Raw genomic sequence first — 14,263 nt, 5'->3', positions numbered from 1 at the left:
AAACGACCTACTCGCGCGGAAGGATAATCGTGGATGGCATTCTAGCTGGATTAGTACCAAGTCCAGTCAGGAGTAAGGACCGGTCCTTGTTAGAGTGAGCTAATCAAGTATTGCCAACCCAAATTAGTAATATGATGGTTCTGGCCCAGGGAAATGTACTTCTCAAGTTGGGTCATTTGCACTTTGGTCCCTATTTTGTGCTGGTCTTTAATTTTAGTCCATCAAACATTAGTGTATCAGTATGGACATGCATATATTTTTCTTTAAATAAGGACCTATATTGCTTTAATTCATGTAAGAGCAAATGAACAATACATGGAAGGTATGCCAATAAAAGTAGGACTTGTGAATAATTTAACAAGATAGGTAAAATGAAGATAATGTCAAGTCTTGTTAATCAACATGACTAGTGAACAATTAAACAAAACAGACACGTCTTGCCAATTCAACATGACTTGTGACTACTTTAAAAATATATAAAATAAAAACTGTACTTAAATTCATGCCTCACCCTAGACATGACTTGTGAGCCAGAAAAGTTTGACAATCTAACTTATGAGAAATCCAAATATTAGTAGAATGAAGATTGTACTTCATGTATTGGCCGACATGACACTCTTGAATAACATGACTGGTGAACAATGCAAGTTTGCAATCCCATATAACTTGCGAACAATTTAAAAATTAATAAAATAATAATTATACAGTCAGACCTCTCTATAACGGCATCCGTGTATAGCAGCACCTCTCTATAACAGTTAAGATTTTTTGAAATCGATTTTTTATATTATATTTTACTTCTCTATAACAACATTTTACCTATAACAGCAATTGCCAACTTTATAACAGTACGCGCTTTGTACAATTACCTCCCATATAACAACTATCTGTTTTTTTTTTTGGTAATATAATTATTAACAACCCTTATAAAAATGGAATATCTATGATTATCAATAATAAGTAGTATAGATTTTGACCAAATATTTTTATTTGATGCCTTAATATACTATATTTATGATAGAATATTATATATAATACATGTGTGGAGTTTGATGCAACACTTTCGATCATTGAAACTTTCACTGATGAAGAGATTATTGCCCATGTCATTGAAGTGGGAGAACAAGTGTCACGACCCAACCCCGTAGGCCGCGACTGGTGCCCGAACTAGGCACCCGTATACCAACCTGTTACAAATAACATCAAACTGAAACTACGACAATACGGAAACTTGTAAGGAAACTGCATAGTTTGTAACATCGTCATATATATATATATATATATATATATATATATATGTTTTCAGATCACTGTCTCCTGAGGAGTCACAACTAGTCATATCATGAAATAATACGCAAGCCGACAAGGCTGCCATCACATATCAACATCGTATGCAAGCCGACGAGGCTGCCACTATAGACGAACATCATACCACAGCACATCGCCTAGACACAGCTGAACAGAACCCATACACAACCCACACATATGTTTACAGACCTCTAAGAGTACGAGTAGCGAAATATGACAGGACAGGGCCCCGTCGTACCCCTGGATAAACATACAAATATATATCATGAGATTTAAACCAAAAGTCTAAACTCTGGAACAACGGAGCTCTCCAAGACAGCTGAATAGAAGTCCTATGCTGAAGGGTCACCAAACCGACTATCTGTACCTGCGGGCATGAAACGCAACCCCCCCCCCCCGGAAGAAAGGGGATCAGTACGGAATATGTACTGAGTATATAAAGCAGTACTGAATCATAGAACAAGTAAAAGCGTAACAATAAGCAAGTTTAGAAAGCAACCCGGGAGTAACCTGGAACAGCATTTTGAACCATGGCATGTGGTCCCTTACACAAATTCTAACACACACAATATAAATATAGAATATCCTACTCGTAGCCACTTCCGGCTAATAACACAATAGTCCCTTCGGACGGCCGCTTCCGGCATAATAACACAATAGTCCCTTCGGACGGCCGCTTCCGGTATAATAACACAATAGTCCCTTCGGACGGCCGCTTCGGGCATAATAGTGATGACTCCTTCGGGCAGCCGCTTCCGGCTTAATAATGATGGCCATTTTGGGCAGCCGCTTCCCGCTTAATAATGATGGGCCCTTCGGGAAGCCGCTTCCGGCTTAATAATGATGGCCCCTTCGGGCAGCCGCTTCCGGCTTAATAATGATGGCCCCTTCGGACAGCCGCTTCCGGCTTAATATCACAACCATGTCAACACAACTTAATCCACAAATACCCATACAAAGAGATGATGCTATGGAATGTAAACATAAATCGTAAATGAAATGAAATAGTAAAATCTCGCACCCCCTTCGGAGTGGTTTTGAAAATCAAACTTTATGTTTCCTTTAGTATAAAATTAATTTCCTCGAAATCATTAGTAAAACCATATACACAACTCAACTGGCACCTTATGGGTGTTTCCTTCGGAACAGAATAGGAGCTTATATATATCGACTATTATCCATCGTATAGGAAACTAAAAAGGGAAGCTCAATCACTTAAGAGTTCTAACATCAAGAAGTGAATAAGAACCATGAATCACATTCAAGACTTATGAATAGGATTACCCCAAAGCTCATATCATTCATCACTTAAATCTAAGACATGCCAAAAGAAAGAAGGGACAACTTTACATACCTGTTAGCGACTATTCGTGAATCCGTTCGCCTCGTCGTTCTTTTAGCCTATTTATATAAGAGTAACGTTATCGTTAGTAACTATATTTTCTAGTTCACAAATCTATAGCCCGTTTCTTACAGACCCTACATTTCAACTTATATATATTCTCGTTTAGGATTTTCTATTATCTAAAGACTTTAACGAAAATCGGGCAGCACTTCCCCTATATATTCGCCTAACCCGAATTTCCAATTATTCTCCTGTTAACACAGAAATACCAACGACAGAGATATGAACATAAAATTCTTACAATTCAGCCCATAACAATTCCAACAACCCAACAATTTCTCTAAATCCATTTCAACCCACAATTTCCTATAACATCAATTTCGTGCATTTCTTAATTCCAATTTCGTCCAATCCAATTTTAATAACTCCATTACAACACTATTAACAAAATTACACCATAGAACAATAAAATCTTACCTTAATTTTCTTTGAGGAATTTCTACTCTTAATTGCTCCAATTTCGCAATTTCTTCTTCTCCAACTTAATATCCAATGTTGCCATCACCTCCTTGAACTTGCGATTCACCTAAATCTTGACCACAACATGCAACAAAAATATTTTTTTCCTCCATCCATGGCTGGCCGAGCAGCCATGGAAGTTGTTAATTACATTTTTTTTCTTTCCTAAGTTTCAATTGAAAAAGAAAGGCATGGAATAATTTGTTGATTCACAAATCAACTTACATATATGGTCCTCTATATTGTGAGTTGTGACACGTTTAGGGTCACTAATCTTGACCATTTAATACCACGTGGCAGCCTACTTGGTGCCACGTGGCAGCCCGTTGTTATATATGTATATATATATATATATATATTTTCGGATGGGGCCCACTAGTGCCTTAATTAAATTAATTAATCACTAATCCCTACTTAATAATTTAATCATAATTAATTAGTCCCTCATTTTTCAATAATATTTTTACACTAAATAAAATTTATAAACAATTTATGTTTTAATTAAAATTGAAAAAAAAAAGATTTCTATTTCGTGTCCGAAAATAATTCCGCTTTTAATTTGAATCGATTTTCTTGCAAATAATTCGACGTAAAAATATACGGGGTATAACAACAAGCTCAAAAATATGGAAGCCTAAGTCGACAATGAAAGTGCTGACGAAGAACCTCAACCTATTGTTACTTTAGAAGATTCAACGGTTCAACTCTTAGATTCCCTTCAAGGCAAACAATTGGATACCCATTTGTCGAAAATTTAGACACAAATCTTCGTAAATTCAAGCATTTTATCACCACTAAAGATTGGATTCTAAGAAACAAGCTACAATAAAAATTCTCCCATCAATCTTAAAAGGATTTAATTTTTAAGTATTGTAGATTTAAAATGTGTGTCTCAGAGCTTAAAACTACCTACATTCAGTTATGAATTTATTGAAATTGTATTAACTTTCTCTAATGTTTAGTTAGTGAAACATTCATAAATTTGAGATTTAAAATTTAAATAACTTGTTATTTTTTTTTACAACATTAAAAAATAAAAAAATAGATTTTATGTATATTTTTTGCCTATAATAACTAACTATTATTTAAACGACAAATACTGTTGTAGGTGCATAACAATAATTTTTTATAACAGCTAAAAAATTTCGAACCCAAGATGTTATAGAGATATTTGAGTGTACTTAAAATCGGGTCCGGTGCGGTGAAGCAACTTTTGCCCAAATTTCTTAAGCGGTGCCAAAAACTAAATGATAGCGCGAAATGATCCTATTCGTCAAATCACCCAATTTTCATCAATCGACGGAGAGACGTTTTCCACGCGTTTAGTTCCTTTGAAGGTGTGTACAGTGTGCAATTAAGATCGTTCCTTTTTCCGGGTCGGGTATATATCCTCCAATTTTACGGGTTTTAGAATTGAAAGAGGGGAGAGAGAGAGAGAGAGAGAACAAGGAGCAATAGCGGTTGTCAATGGCAACCTTCTCCTTTGCCCCCTCCACTTGTCCTCTTCCTCCACGCGCTTTCAATCGCCTATCTCTTTCTCCTTCACTCTATTCTCTTCCCCTTTATTCCACCAAAATTCCTAATAAATCATTAACCTTAAGAACTGTCTCAATTGTTGCTTCTTCTTTTGATGGTTTCAGTGCCAGCAATCACAATTCTCCTTCCAAGGTTTGTTTTCATACCTAATTTGCATATTCTGATTTGTTCCTTTTATGTTGTTTTGGTTTCATATGTATGTCTGTATCCACAGTTTTGTAGTAGTTCAAGTGCTATGTTGCTGCTAAATGTAAATTAGCTTTCCTTATCGATATATGTTAAGTAATTACCAATTTATGCCAATAGGATTTTAGGGAAAATTACGCTCTATGTCCAGTGGCAGATCCAGGATTTTAATTCAGGGGGTTCGAAAAAAATAACAAAAGCTAAATATAAAAAAATAATGTTGTTGATGGGAATCGAACCTATAACACTAGAGACAATTTTAAACACTCTGGACCGCTTGAGCTAATATATATACATAAACATAAAAAATCTACCCTATATATGCACTGTAAATTTTTGCGGGCTCTGCATCCGCCCCTGTCTATGTCTACTGGGAGAAATTATTTATGCCACGTAGCTTATATTTTGAGTTTGTTACCCGTTTAGCCCATATTTTTGTATAAACACCTTTTGTACAAGGTTGATACATTCTGTATAGTGCTTTCCCCAAGGTATAATGTTGTATAATATTGTATATTAGGCTACGTGGTGTAATATTTCATGTTGGGCTGTATATTTTTGAAAATTTCCCGATTTTGATTTGTGGTTGTGAGCATTTTTTAGCACTTCAATCGAATTGGTTTTACCTCCTCACCTTAAATGAGAACTGTTGGATTCAAAGGTGCGCGTCTACTGGTTGGCGAACTTGGAATATATATATATATACACATATTGAAACTTTAAAGAGCTTTTTCCAAAAGAAAATTCTGTACATATGTCAGTGGCGCATTTGTTGCCTTTAAATTTCGGATGATCTCTGGTTGTTTGGGAGATGAGTTTTAACTAAAGAGAAAATACTTTGGCATTCGAGTTATGTTCATTTTAATGACGTAGTCTTGATGCTTAGGAGACCTGATCCTTGGTTGATTCAGGGCTGCATATGATCTTTTATCCTGTAACTTATTATGGGGAATGAAAATGCTTGATACTGTTCAAGATCACTAACCATAGAGGTTTGACATTGGTCTTATTCAGCAAAACTATGATATTTTTCTCAAAGAAGGATACTTATTATATCATGTAGACACCAGTAACAGAAATCAAATCTGAATTTGAGTTGCAGTTATGATCTTTAGGTCCATTACATGTTGATATACTGCAAAATATTTGAGGTTTTATTTGTTCCATTAGAAAAACAAGTATTCTTGTCATGATGACTTGATTTAAAATATGATTTGCTCGCTGTTCCTTTTGTATGTAGCGCAACTGATGGTTATTCATTCACAAAACCTTGGAAATTGTTTTGTAGGAAATATTATTATAATGCTGAACTTGATTAAAGATTGCTCATTTTTCCCCCTTTTTCTTCTTTATTTCTTTCCAGAAATCAGTCCTCTCAAATTTGATACAAGAGATAGAGCCCCTGGACGTGAGCCTTATTCAAAAAGATGTACCACCCACAACACTTGATGCTATGAAAAGAACTATATCAGGCATGTTGGGCTTGCTTCCATCGGACCAGTTTCAAGTTCTAATTGAAGCTTTGTGGGAACCAATCTCCAAGCTTTTGATCTCTTCAATGATGACTGGGTATGCTTTGTCTTTTAGCATGTGCACCTCTTGAGTCTTGCCCACAACCCCTCATCATGCTTATTCTTAGTAGGATTAAGTTTAAGGATCGACACAAAGATAGAGGAAAGAAGAATTGGCGAAGATTATAGCCCAGTATGTCCATCTTACTTTAATAGCCATTGCTGTTTGGGAGCATCATTAGCATGATGAGCCACCTTCGCCCCTCTTTTACTTTTTTCTTTATTCTCTTTAGGATCGTTTCTCCTATAAAAGTTAATTGAAATCCTACAGAACACTAGTCGCTTTTATTTGATATAAGAAAATGGATCCAGTTCTATTATATTTAAGCTGCATCCACATTTTTGTGTTACCAAAAACACTATATGCCTCCTCTTTTTTCATGCAAATAAAAACAATTATAACTAGAAATTTATTCCCAAGTTAGATGGCGTTGCTAACCCCCACTAACCATGTCACTCCATATGGACCTGTATCAATCTTATTTTATAAATTCAAGTTCTCTCGCATTAGAGTGCTTAACATTTTTCCTTGGCATAGAAATCACTAACAAGACTAAAAGAGGCCTAACGAACATTGGACCTAATGTAATCAGACTAGTGATGGTGAAGTTAGATGGCGTTGCTAATCCCCACTAACCATGTCACTCCATATGGACCTGTATCAATCTTATTTTATAAATTCAAGTTCTCTCATCATTAGAGTGCTTAACATTTTTCCTTGGCATACAAATCACTAACAAGACTAAAAGAGGCCTAACGAACATTGGACCTAATGTAATCAGACTAGTGATGGTGATTCTATAGGTTGGAATCACACTGGTGTATGAACAGTTGAACACGGGACGTAACTCAACTTTGTACTCCCTCCGTCCTAATTTATGTGATATAGTTTGACTGGGCACAAAGTTAAGAAATAAAGTGGGACTTTGAATCTTGTGGTCTAAAACAAGCCAAAGATATTTTTGTGGTTATAGATCATCTCGTTATGTGTAAAAGGTAAAGTTTAAAGTTAAATTGTTGTCAAATAAGGAAATGTATCATTCTTTCTGGGACAGACAAAAGGAAAGTGTATCACATAAATTGGGACAGAGGGAGTATTGGTTCTTTTTTTCTTCGTCCTAAAGAGCATTAATTAGGGTTGTTTGATGTGGTGGATTTCCTGGAGACATTCTTTAAGTGTTTATTACCTTGTTGTGAAGAATGTTTTCCTTAAGGAAACTATTTCTGCCAAAAGGGGATAATGATTACTTCATTTATGTATATAAGTCGTATTCCTTTGTGTTGTGCTGCACGCCCTATTTCTATCCAAATCAATACTAGATTTTCACCTATCGGATAGAACACGTTACTCTACCTATTTCAAGCTAGAGTTTGCGGAATAGTAAAAAACAGTAAAGTAAGAGACACATCAATTTTACGTGGAAACCACCCGGCTCACAAGGGTGAGAAATTCACGACCTACAACAACTCCACTACAACTGTGAGCTTATGCAAATTCAAGTTACAAACTCTGTAACCTAGGAACTAACCTCTAATTCTATCTCACTAATCTCCCTAGACTAGCGAGCACTCTTCAATTTATCCCAACTTGAAGTTGGATTTGACTAACAATTTATACCTACACTATTTGCTTCTATGAAAGCGGATAAGGTACAACTCGATAAACAGCCTAATACATAAGTCTAGACTTAAGAACTGTAAAACATAAACTCTGTAAAACAGCTTCTTTAATCTTCTTTGTAGTATCAGGGTCGCCTAGAACTTCTCTCAATTATAGCTTTGACAGCTTTGCTCAACTTCTGATTTTCTCTCTTTGTAGATGCACAAACTTTCTTCTTGGTAAAACTTGGATATATATAGCATTGAGTACGCAGCAGGTCATCAAAACCTAAACCCTTCGTGAATCGGCCCATTAGTAGTAATAGGGTTTTAGTTGACTTAGGATTCTTGCCTTTCCATGCGGCTTCACTGTCCTTGTAGGAGTCTGAAGTATCTCGATAATTATGGCAAGGAATCCTGCAAATCTTGACCGCCAAGTCTTTGCCATAAAACACAAATCCTACTCCGAGTAGGACTGTGATCTGAAACATGTTCTTGAACCTGGTCCATGCGCCTGGTTCTTTCTTCTCTGAATCTCCTCACTTGTCTGACATGGTACATGTCCAAAAACCTGTTTCGTCCATCTGTATTCTGCAGCAGTCTTTGACTCATCTTTTCCTAGCTCATTCTCCTATCTCTGGGGTGAGCATGTTCTTGATCTTGATTCAATCAGTTCCATCTTCATCAGAGTAAGCTTACTCTCACATTCTGCTTGCATCTGAACCTTTTTGTTCTTACGAACTTCTTCCCCCAGTCCTCCGTTCTTGCTCATTTCTGCATATCTGAACTCTGAAGAACATACCTCTCATATAGTATGGAACATCTTTATAGACCTGGTCCATCTATCCTTGTCTTGCCCTGATCTGTTTGCTTATGTCCTTGATCTGTTTCCTGCACTTGGCACTGTGTTGAACACGTTTGCAGACCTAGTTGTGTACGGTGTTTTGCATGTCTGCAACCTCTTGAGTAGACCATATCCCCAGACCTGATTCAATCACTTCATCGGCATGATTTGCCTTTGTCTGGTTTAATCACTGATGACTTCATCTATTTCTGAAGTGCTGGTTTATTGTCTTTGTTCATTTTACTTTGTCAATCATCAAAACACATATGCTTAAGTCAACACTTTGTCACTTGCCTCTTACTTTTCCCAACTCTTACTCCTTATCACTTACCTGAATCGACACGTAGACATGTTGTCGACCTTTAATACTCAAAATTTTCATCAAAACATTACTTCATACCTTGTTCTATGCCTTGCACAATTATCATATGCCAGCAGTTTTTATATATTGAAAAATGGGCTAGAAAATGATTTTTACAAGGTAAAGCATTTCTGCTTGAATCTAAGTCCCCTAAGAAAATGCAAATCAAATAAAGAAAACAAAAAAATTAGAGGGGGGGTCAAACTTGTTGAATAGCAAGAATACAATTAAAAAAATAATTGGAATCGTTCCGGAATCTATTGATTCTCTCCCAATTGGTTGGACCGTAGGTGCGATGATTTAAGGGTGGGATTATCTTGATGTAGGTATGTCTCTGGCCTAGATCAACCTAAGTTAAATGAAGTCTCTATAGTTCAAAAATCAAATATGAAGATCTGTAACCCCCCGAAATTTTGTACATAATGGTTCCTGCTTCCTACCCATAGTTAGCATGTATCTCCCCCGGTCATTTATGCAGAAGACATTTTCCAGGTAAAACATTCTCCTCTGTACCTAACATACCCTAAATTGAAAGAAGGTCCTGGCTGAACCAGAATATGTAGAGTTGTTCACAAGGTACGATCTAGAAAATCTCATAACATGAACAGAAAGGAATGAGCTTAAGAGATGAAATAATTCTTAATATTGCTGGAATGAGCATCAAATTCTCATTATCTTTAGTATCCACTCTCTAGTCGACTTAGACGTGAAGACTTGAAAGGACGATGGAAGTTTGATATGTTGTTTGTAATTTATCGGGGAACAGGGAAATGGGAATAGTGAGAGATGGAAGAAATAAATTATTCTTACAAAATAATATCAAAAAGGAGCTTGAATTTGTTCATTCTACTTGATGCTTGTATCTGAATGTGTTGCATAAAGAGAAATCCATTGTAATATTGCAGGTATACACTACGAAATGCAGAGTACAGGCTTTGTCTTGAAAAGAACCTTGAAATATATGATAGAAACATTGGTAGAGAAAAGCCTCTAGATTCCAGAGTTGGAGATGGGACATTGCTGAATGAAAATATATCGAGCAAAAAATCAGAACATAAACAACCATCATCAGAGGGGAAGACTGAACTTTCACCTGATATTCCAGACGTTGGTAAAATGACCCCTGAAGCTCAGCAATACATATTAGACCTACAGACTCGCTTAGGATCTTACAAAAAGGTAGAATCAGCACTCCAGTGTATGCACCTTATATTCTTATTTTATCTAGGAAAGTAAGATTTCATTAAAACTGCATCCAGTAGCTGCTGAAAATTACAAGCAAAAGTCCAAAGGGTTAGCTCCAGTACAGAGATCTTCCTACATGCTTACTAGGGTGCTGACAAAGTAAAAAAACTGATCAAAGTTATTTTAACAGTATGTTGTTTACTCAAGCAGAAAAGTGTATACACATTATATTCATGGTTTAGTCCCCTTTAATTGTAGGGTTTACTGCCAGAATTGCTTGCTAGTTGTCGTTTATATTTATTGCTTCGTCTTGTCTGAACATTAAATTGACATGTCTGTTGTTTTGTGTGTGGAAGGAACTTCGTGAAGTTAAGAGGAAAAGTGCAGCTCTTCAGATGCAACAATTTGTAGGTGAGAAGAATGAGTTGTTGGACTACTTAAGATCATTGCTTCCAGAGCAGGTAAATGGTTCTTTTACTGTATAAAATGTCAACTGTCCTTTCTTATGACTGCATAAGCAGTTTATACTACAACAATGACAACTACTATGTCTCAAGCCAAGCTAGCTGGGGTTTGTTGTATGAATGTCACTATCCACTTTGCTCCATTTGGACCCTTTTCATTCAAATTTTCAGTAGGCTCTTTATATTATCTACTAACATATTAATCTTAAAAAGATTAAAAAGACTCTTAGCAAATGCTAAACCCAATGTAAGCGTACCAACACGACAAAGCTTAACCCTAACTAGTTACCTACATTGATCTTCCGCTTAACATTTTAAACAAAAAGAACATACCAGTGTAATCCCACAAGTGGGGTATGGGAGGATAGGATGTACAGGACCTTACCCCTACCTTTGTGGGGTGGAGAGGCTGTTTCAGATAGACCCTCGGCTCAAAAGAGAAGTTTTTGAAGCAGGGTTGCAAGAAAAATATGACCGTATAGCATCTTATGTATGTGAAAAATATCCAAGGGAGGTGACAGATTAAAAAAAATATAGGACTACTCCACGGCTCCACCTTTGTTTTCCATTGATCTGCTTGGATACATTAGAGTTCTTGTTGCTTATAATTAAAAAAAGAAGGAAAATAATAGAGTTCTTGCTGAACTTACTGATATGTTGGATGTGATGAAACAGAAAGTTAAGGAAGCAATTTAAGAGAGATTTTTCGTTATAAGTTTATTTTTGGATGAATTTTAGGGAGAGAAAGGATGGGATAAGGTTATGAAAAAATCCTTAAGTTTCATAATGAGAAGGACCATGTTAGGTTGGACATCCCCTTTCTCTAAAAGAGACCATAGATTTACGGACAAAGTAGAAAATATATGTAAGGTTTAAAGTCAAATGTAACCTATTCAAATCCTTCTTTTCTACTTAGAGAAAGAACTAAGACTTTCACAGCTTCTCTTTCACTCATACCAAGAATAGAAAAAGATGCTTCTCTCCCTTCTTTTATTCTTCTTTTTGATATCCAAGAAATCCCGGAGGCTAGTGGAGAAACTCGGTGGATAATGGGCCTGCCCATTTACCTTTCTCCACTTAAATATCAGCCTTTTGTCTGTGGCAGCGTTTAAATCTGTGATATGTGCCTAACCCACACATCTTGCACTTCTTCTCTCCCTTCTTTTCTTTTGCCTAGTTTCATTATTGAGGGAGATTATTTTCTCATGGTGCAAATTGATTCTACTACCAAATCAACATTGCAGCATGTTTTTCCGTTAGTAGTTTTTATTAATCTCGACTTATTCTATATTTTGGCTGTCTCTTGATATGGTTCCTCTAGCTTTACTGTAATTGTAGTTGTGTGATCTCTTGGTTGTTCACACATTTGGAAGTTGGGAAACTTATATCTTCCTTATTCCTATCTTAATGTCTTCCTTTTTCTTTCCTTTGTTCACTATCAACATCAATGCGAGCAGGTTGCTGAGCTCTCAGAACCAACATCCTTGGAAGTAAAGGAGACCATCCATTCCGTAGTCCATGGACTACTCGCAACTCTATCCCCTAGAATGCATTCTAAGGCCCCTGATTCATCAGATAATACCTCTGCAGGAACTGTAAATGGTATAGCTGGAGACTCCATCGATCTTGTCGAGAACACATCCATTCACTTCCAGCCTCAGATATCATTGACTAGAGATTATTTGGCTCGTCTGTTGTTTTGGTGAGAATACTTTCTCAATTTCTAAATACTGAGGTTTGCAAATGTACAAGTCTTCTAGTTGTACGAACTTGGATGTTGAGAAATTTTTCTTTAATTGACTAGGCTTCTGTACGAACAAGTAAGGAACTTAAGTTTTATAGCTATGTAGGTTATTGGTTCTTGAAAAAAAGTAGTTCCTGGATACAAATATAGCCGGTGTGCACCCACTATGTCGTATTTGGGGAATCCCGTAAAGGTCAATATAAAGAAGTTTCATGTACAAGTATGAATCAAATGCTCTACTTGCTCCAACTGTATTAGGTTAGCTGCAACCTTTGTTCTGTTTTCCCTACTTGCAGTCTTTCTCTTGCTGCTTTGATCAGATGTTTGCCTGTCAGTCTTACACGTCTGTTACTCATCCACTGCCCAGTTTGTTAACTGTCTGAATGTGCTCCTGTGATCATGTAACGTTAGGCTTCTGTTACTCGTGCTGCCCTGTTTGTTGACTGTGTATATGTGCTGCTGTGTTGGTTCTTGATATCAAAAAATGAGTACTCCCTCCGTCCCATTTTAAATGTCACTCTTTCCTTTTTAGTTAGTCCTATAAAGGACACCTTTCTATATTTAGAAACAATTTAACTTTATAAGATGATTTACAGCCATACAAATATTAAGGCTTGTTTTGGACCACAAATTTTAAGAGTCTTCCTTTCTTTATTAAAAACTCCGTGCCCAGTCAAACACCTTCAAATAAAATGGGACGGAGGGAGTATTAGTTTTGCTCAATATTCTGAAAAGTCCTCTGTTTTCTGCCTTGAGCTGGATGCTGAATTTTACTGCTCCTATTTGATATTTAAAGACAGTAACTTTGACTTTCTCTCTTAATAATTTCATCAGGTGCATGTTGCTGGGGCACTACCTTAGAGGTCTAGAATATCGGGTGAAGCTTACTGAATTATTATCCTTGCCATGTGGGTTAGAGAGTGAAGGTTCGAGCAATTAGCTAGTTGATTTGACACTTGTTTTTAGCCATAAGAGGCCGAGAAAGGTATCAATTAGCAAGTTGATGGAGCGCTCTTGTCTTGTTTAACTTGGTTGACTCTGTAAATAGGCGAGTTTGTTTGCTCGTCAATTGTACACGCTTGACTACAGTGTGCTGGCTGAAATATGGTTCTGCAAATGCTAGGCGGTTCTGTAATTATTTGATGAAATACTCGATTACTGGTCGTTGTACTAATCTGTCAAGTAGGTCTATTCCTGTTATTTTGATACAATGCTCGTGTGGAGACTGTTGATAGCATCTAAAATATGTAATTTGATGTGTGACTAGGTGAGAAAGTATCTTAAGGCTTGCAACTAATGCGAATATGTTCAGGATGTACTGTTCAGAATTCATTATTATAATCAGAGAAGAATAAAAACTTATTATGTTTATTTTCCTTTTTCCATTTCTGTAGGAGTATGTCGGGTGCTGAAAATAGTTTTGTGCCTTTATCGGTATAGTGGAAAATGTTTAAGTGCATATGTGATTAAAATTCACAATTTTATTGGATTAAATGGAGTGGTTATTGGGTGTCTGGGATGTTTAAAGCCTAAATCTATTTCTTCATTTGGTTTAATAGCGATCATCCTTTCCATTAAATTATTCAATAGAAAATTTTCCA

At 36.4% G+C, this 14,263-nt stretch overlaps 1 protein-coding gene across 1 annotated transcript; it reads left to right on the top strand.

Annotated features, from left to right (window-relative positions):
• The first annotated feature begins 4,570 nt into the window (after positions 1-4,570).
• On the top strand, positions 4,571-14,033 carry LOC132598968 (uncharacterized). The gene is made up of 6 exons (XM_060312141.1): positions 4,571-4,840; positions 6,258-6,463; positions 10,175-10,448; positions 10,811-10,915; positions 12,376-12,620; positions 13,497-14,033. Exons 1-6 carry the CDS (start codon positions 4,640-4,642, stop codon positions 13,600-13,602), a joined length of 1,137 nt encoding a protein of 378 aa, XP_060168124.1. The 5' UTR covers positions 4,571-4,639; the 3' UTR covers positions 13,603-14,033.
• The last annotated feature ends 230 nt before the right edge of the window (positions 14,034-14,263 follow it).

Source organism: Lycium barbarum, chromosome 6, assembly GCF_019175385.1.
Source record: "Lycium barbarum isolate Lr01 chromosome 6, ASM1917538v2, whole genome shotgun sequence".
Classification (NCBI taxonomy): Eukaryota; Viridiplantae; Streptophyta; class Magnoliopsida; order Solanales; family Solanaceae; genus Lycium; species Lycium barbarum.
This window is presented reverse-complemented; position numbering and strand designations above follow the sequence as displayed.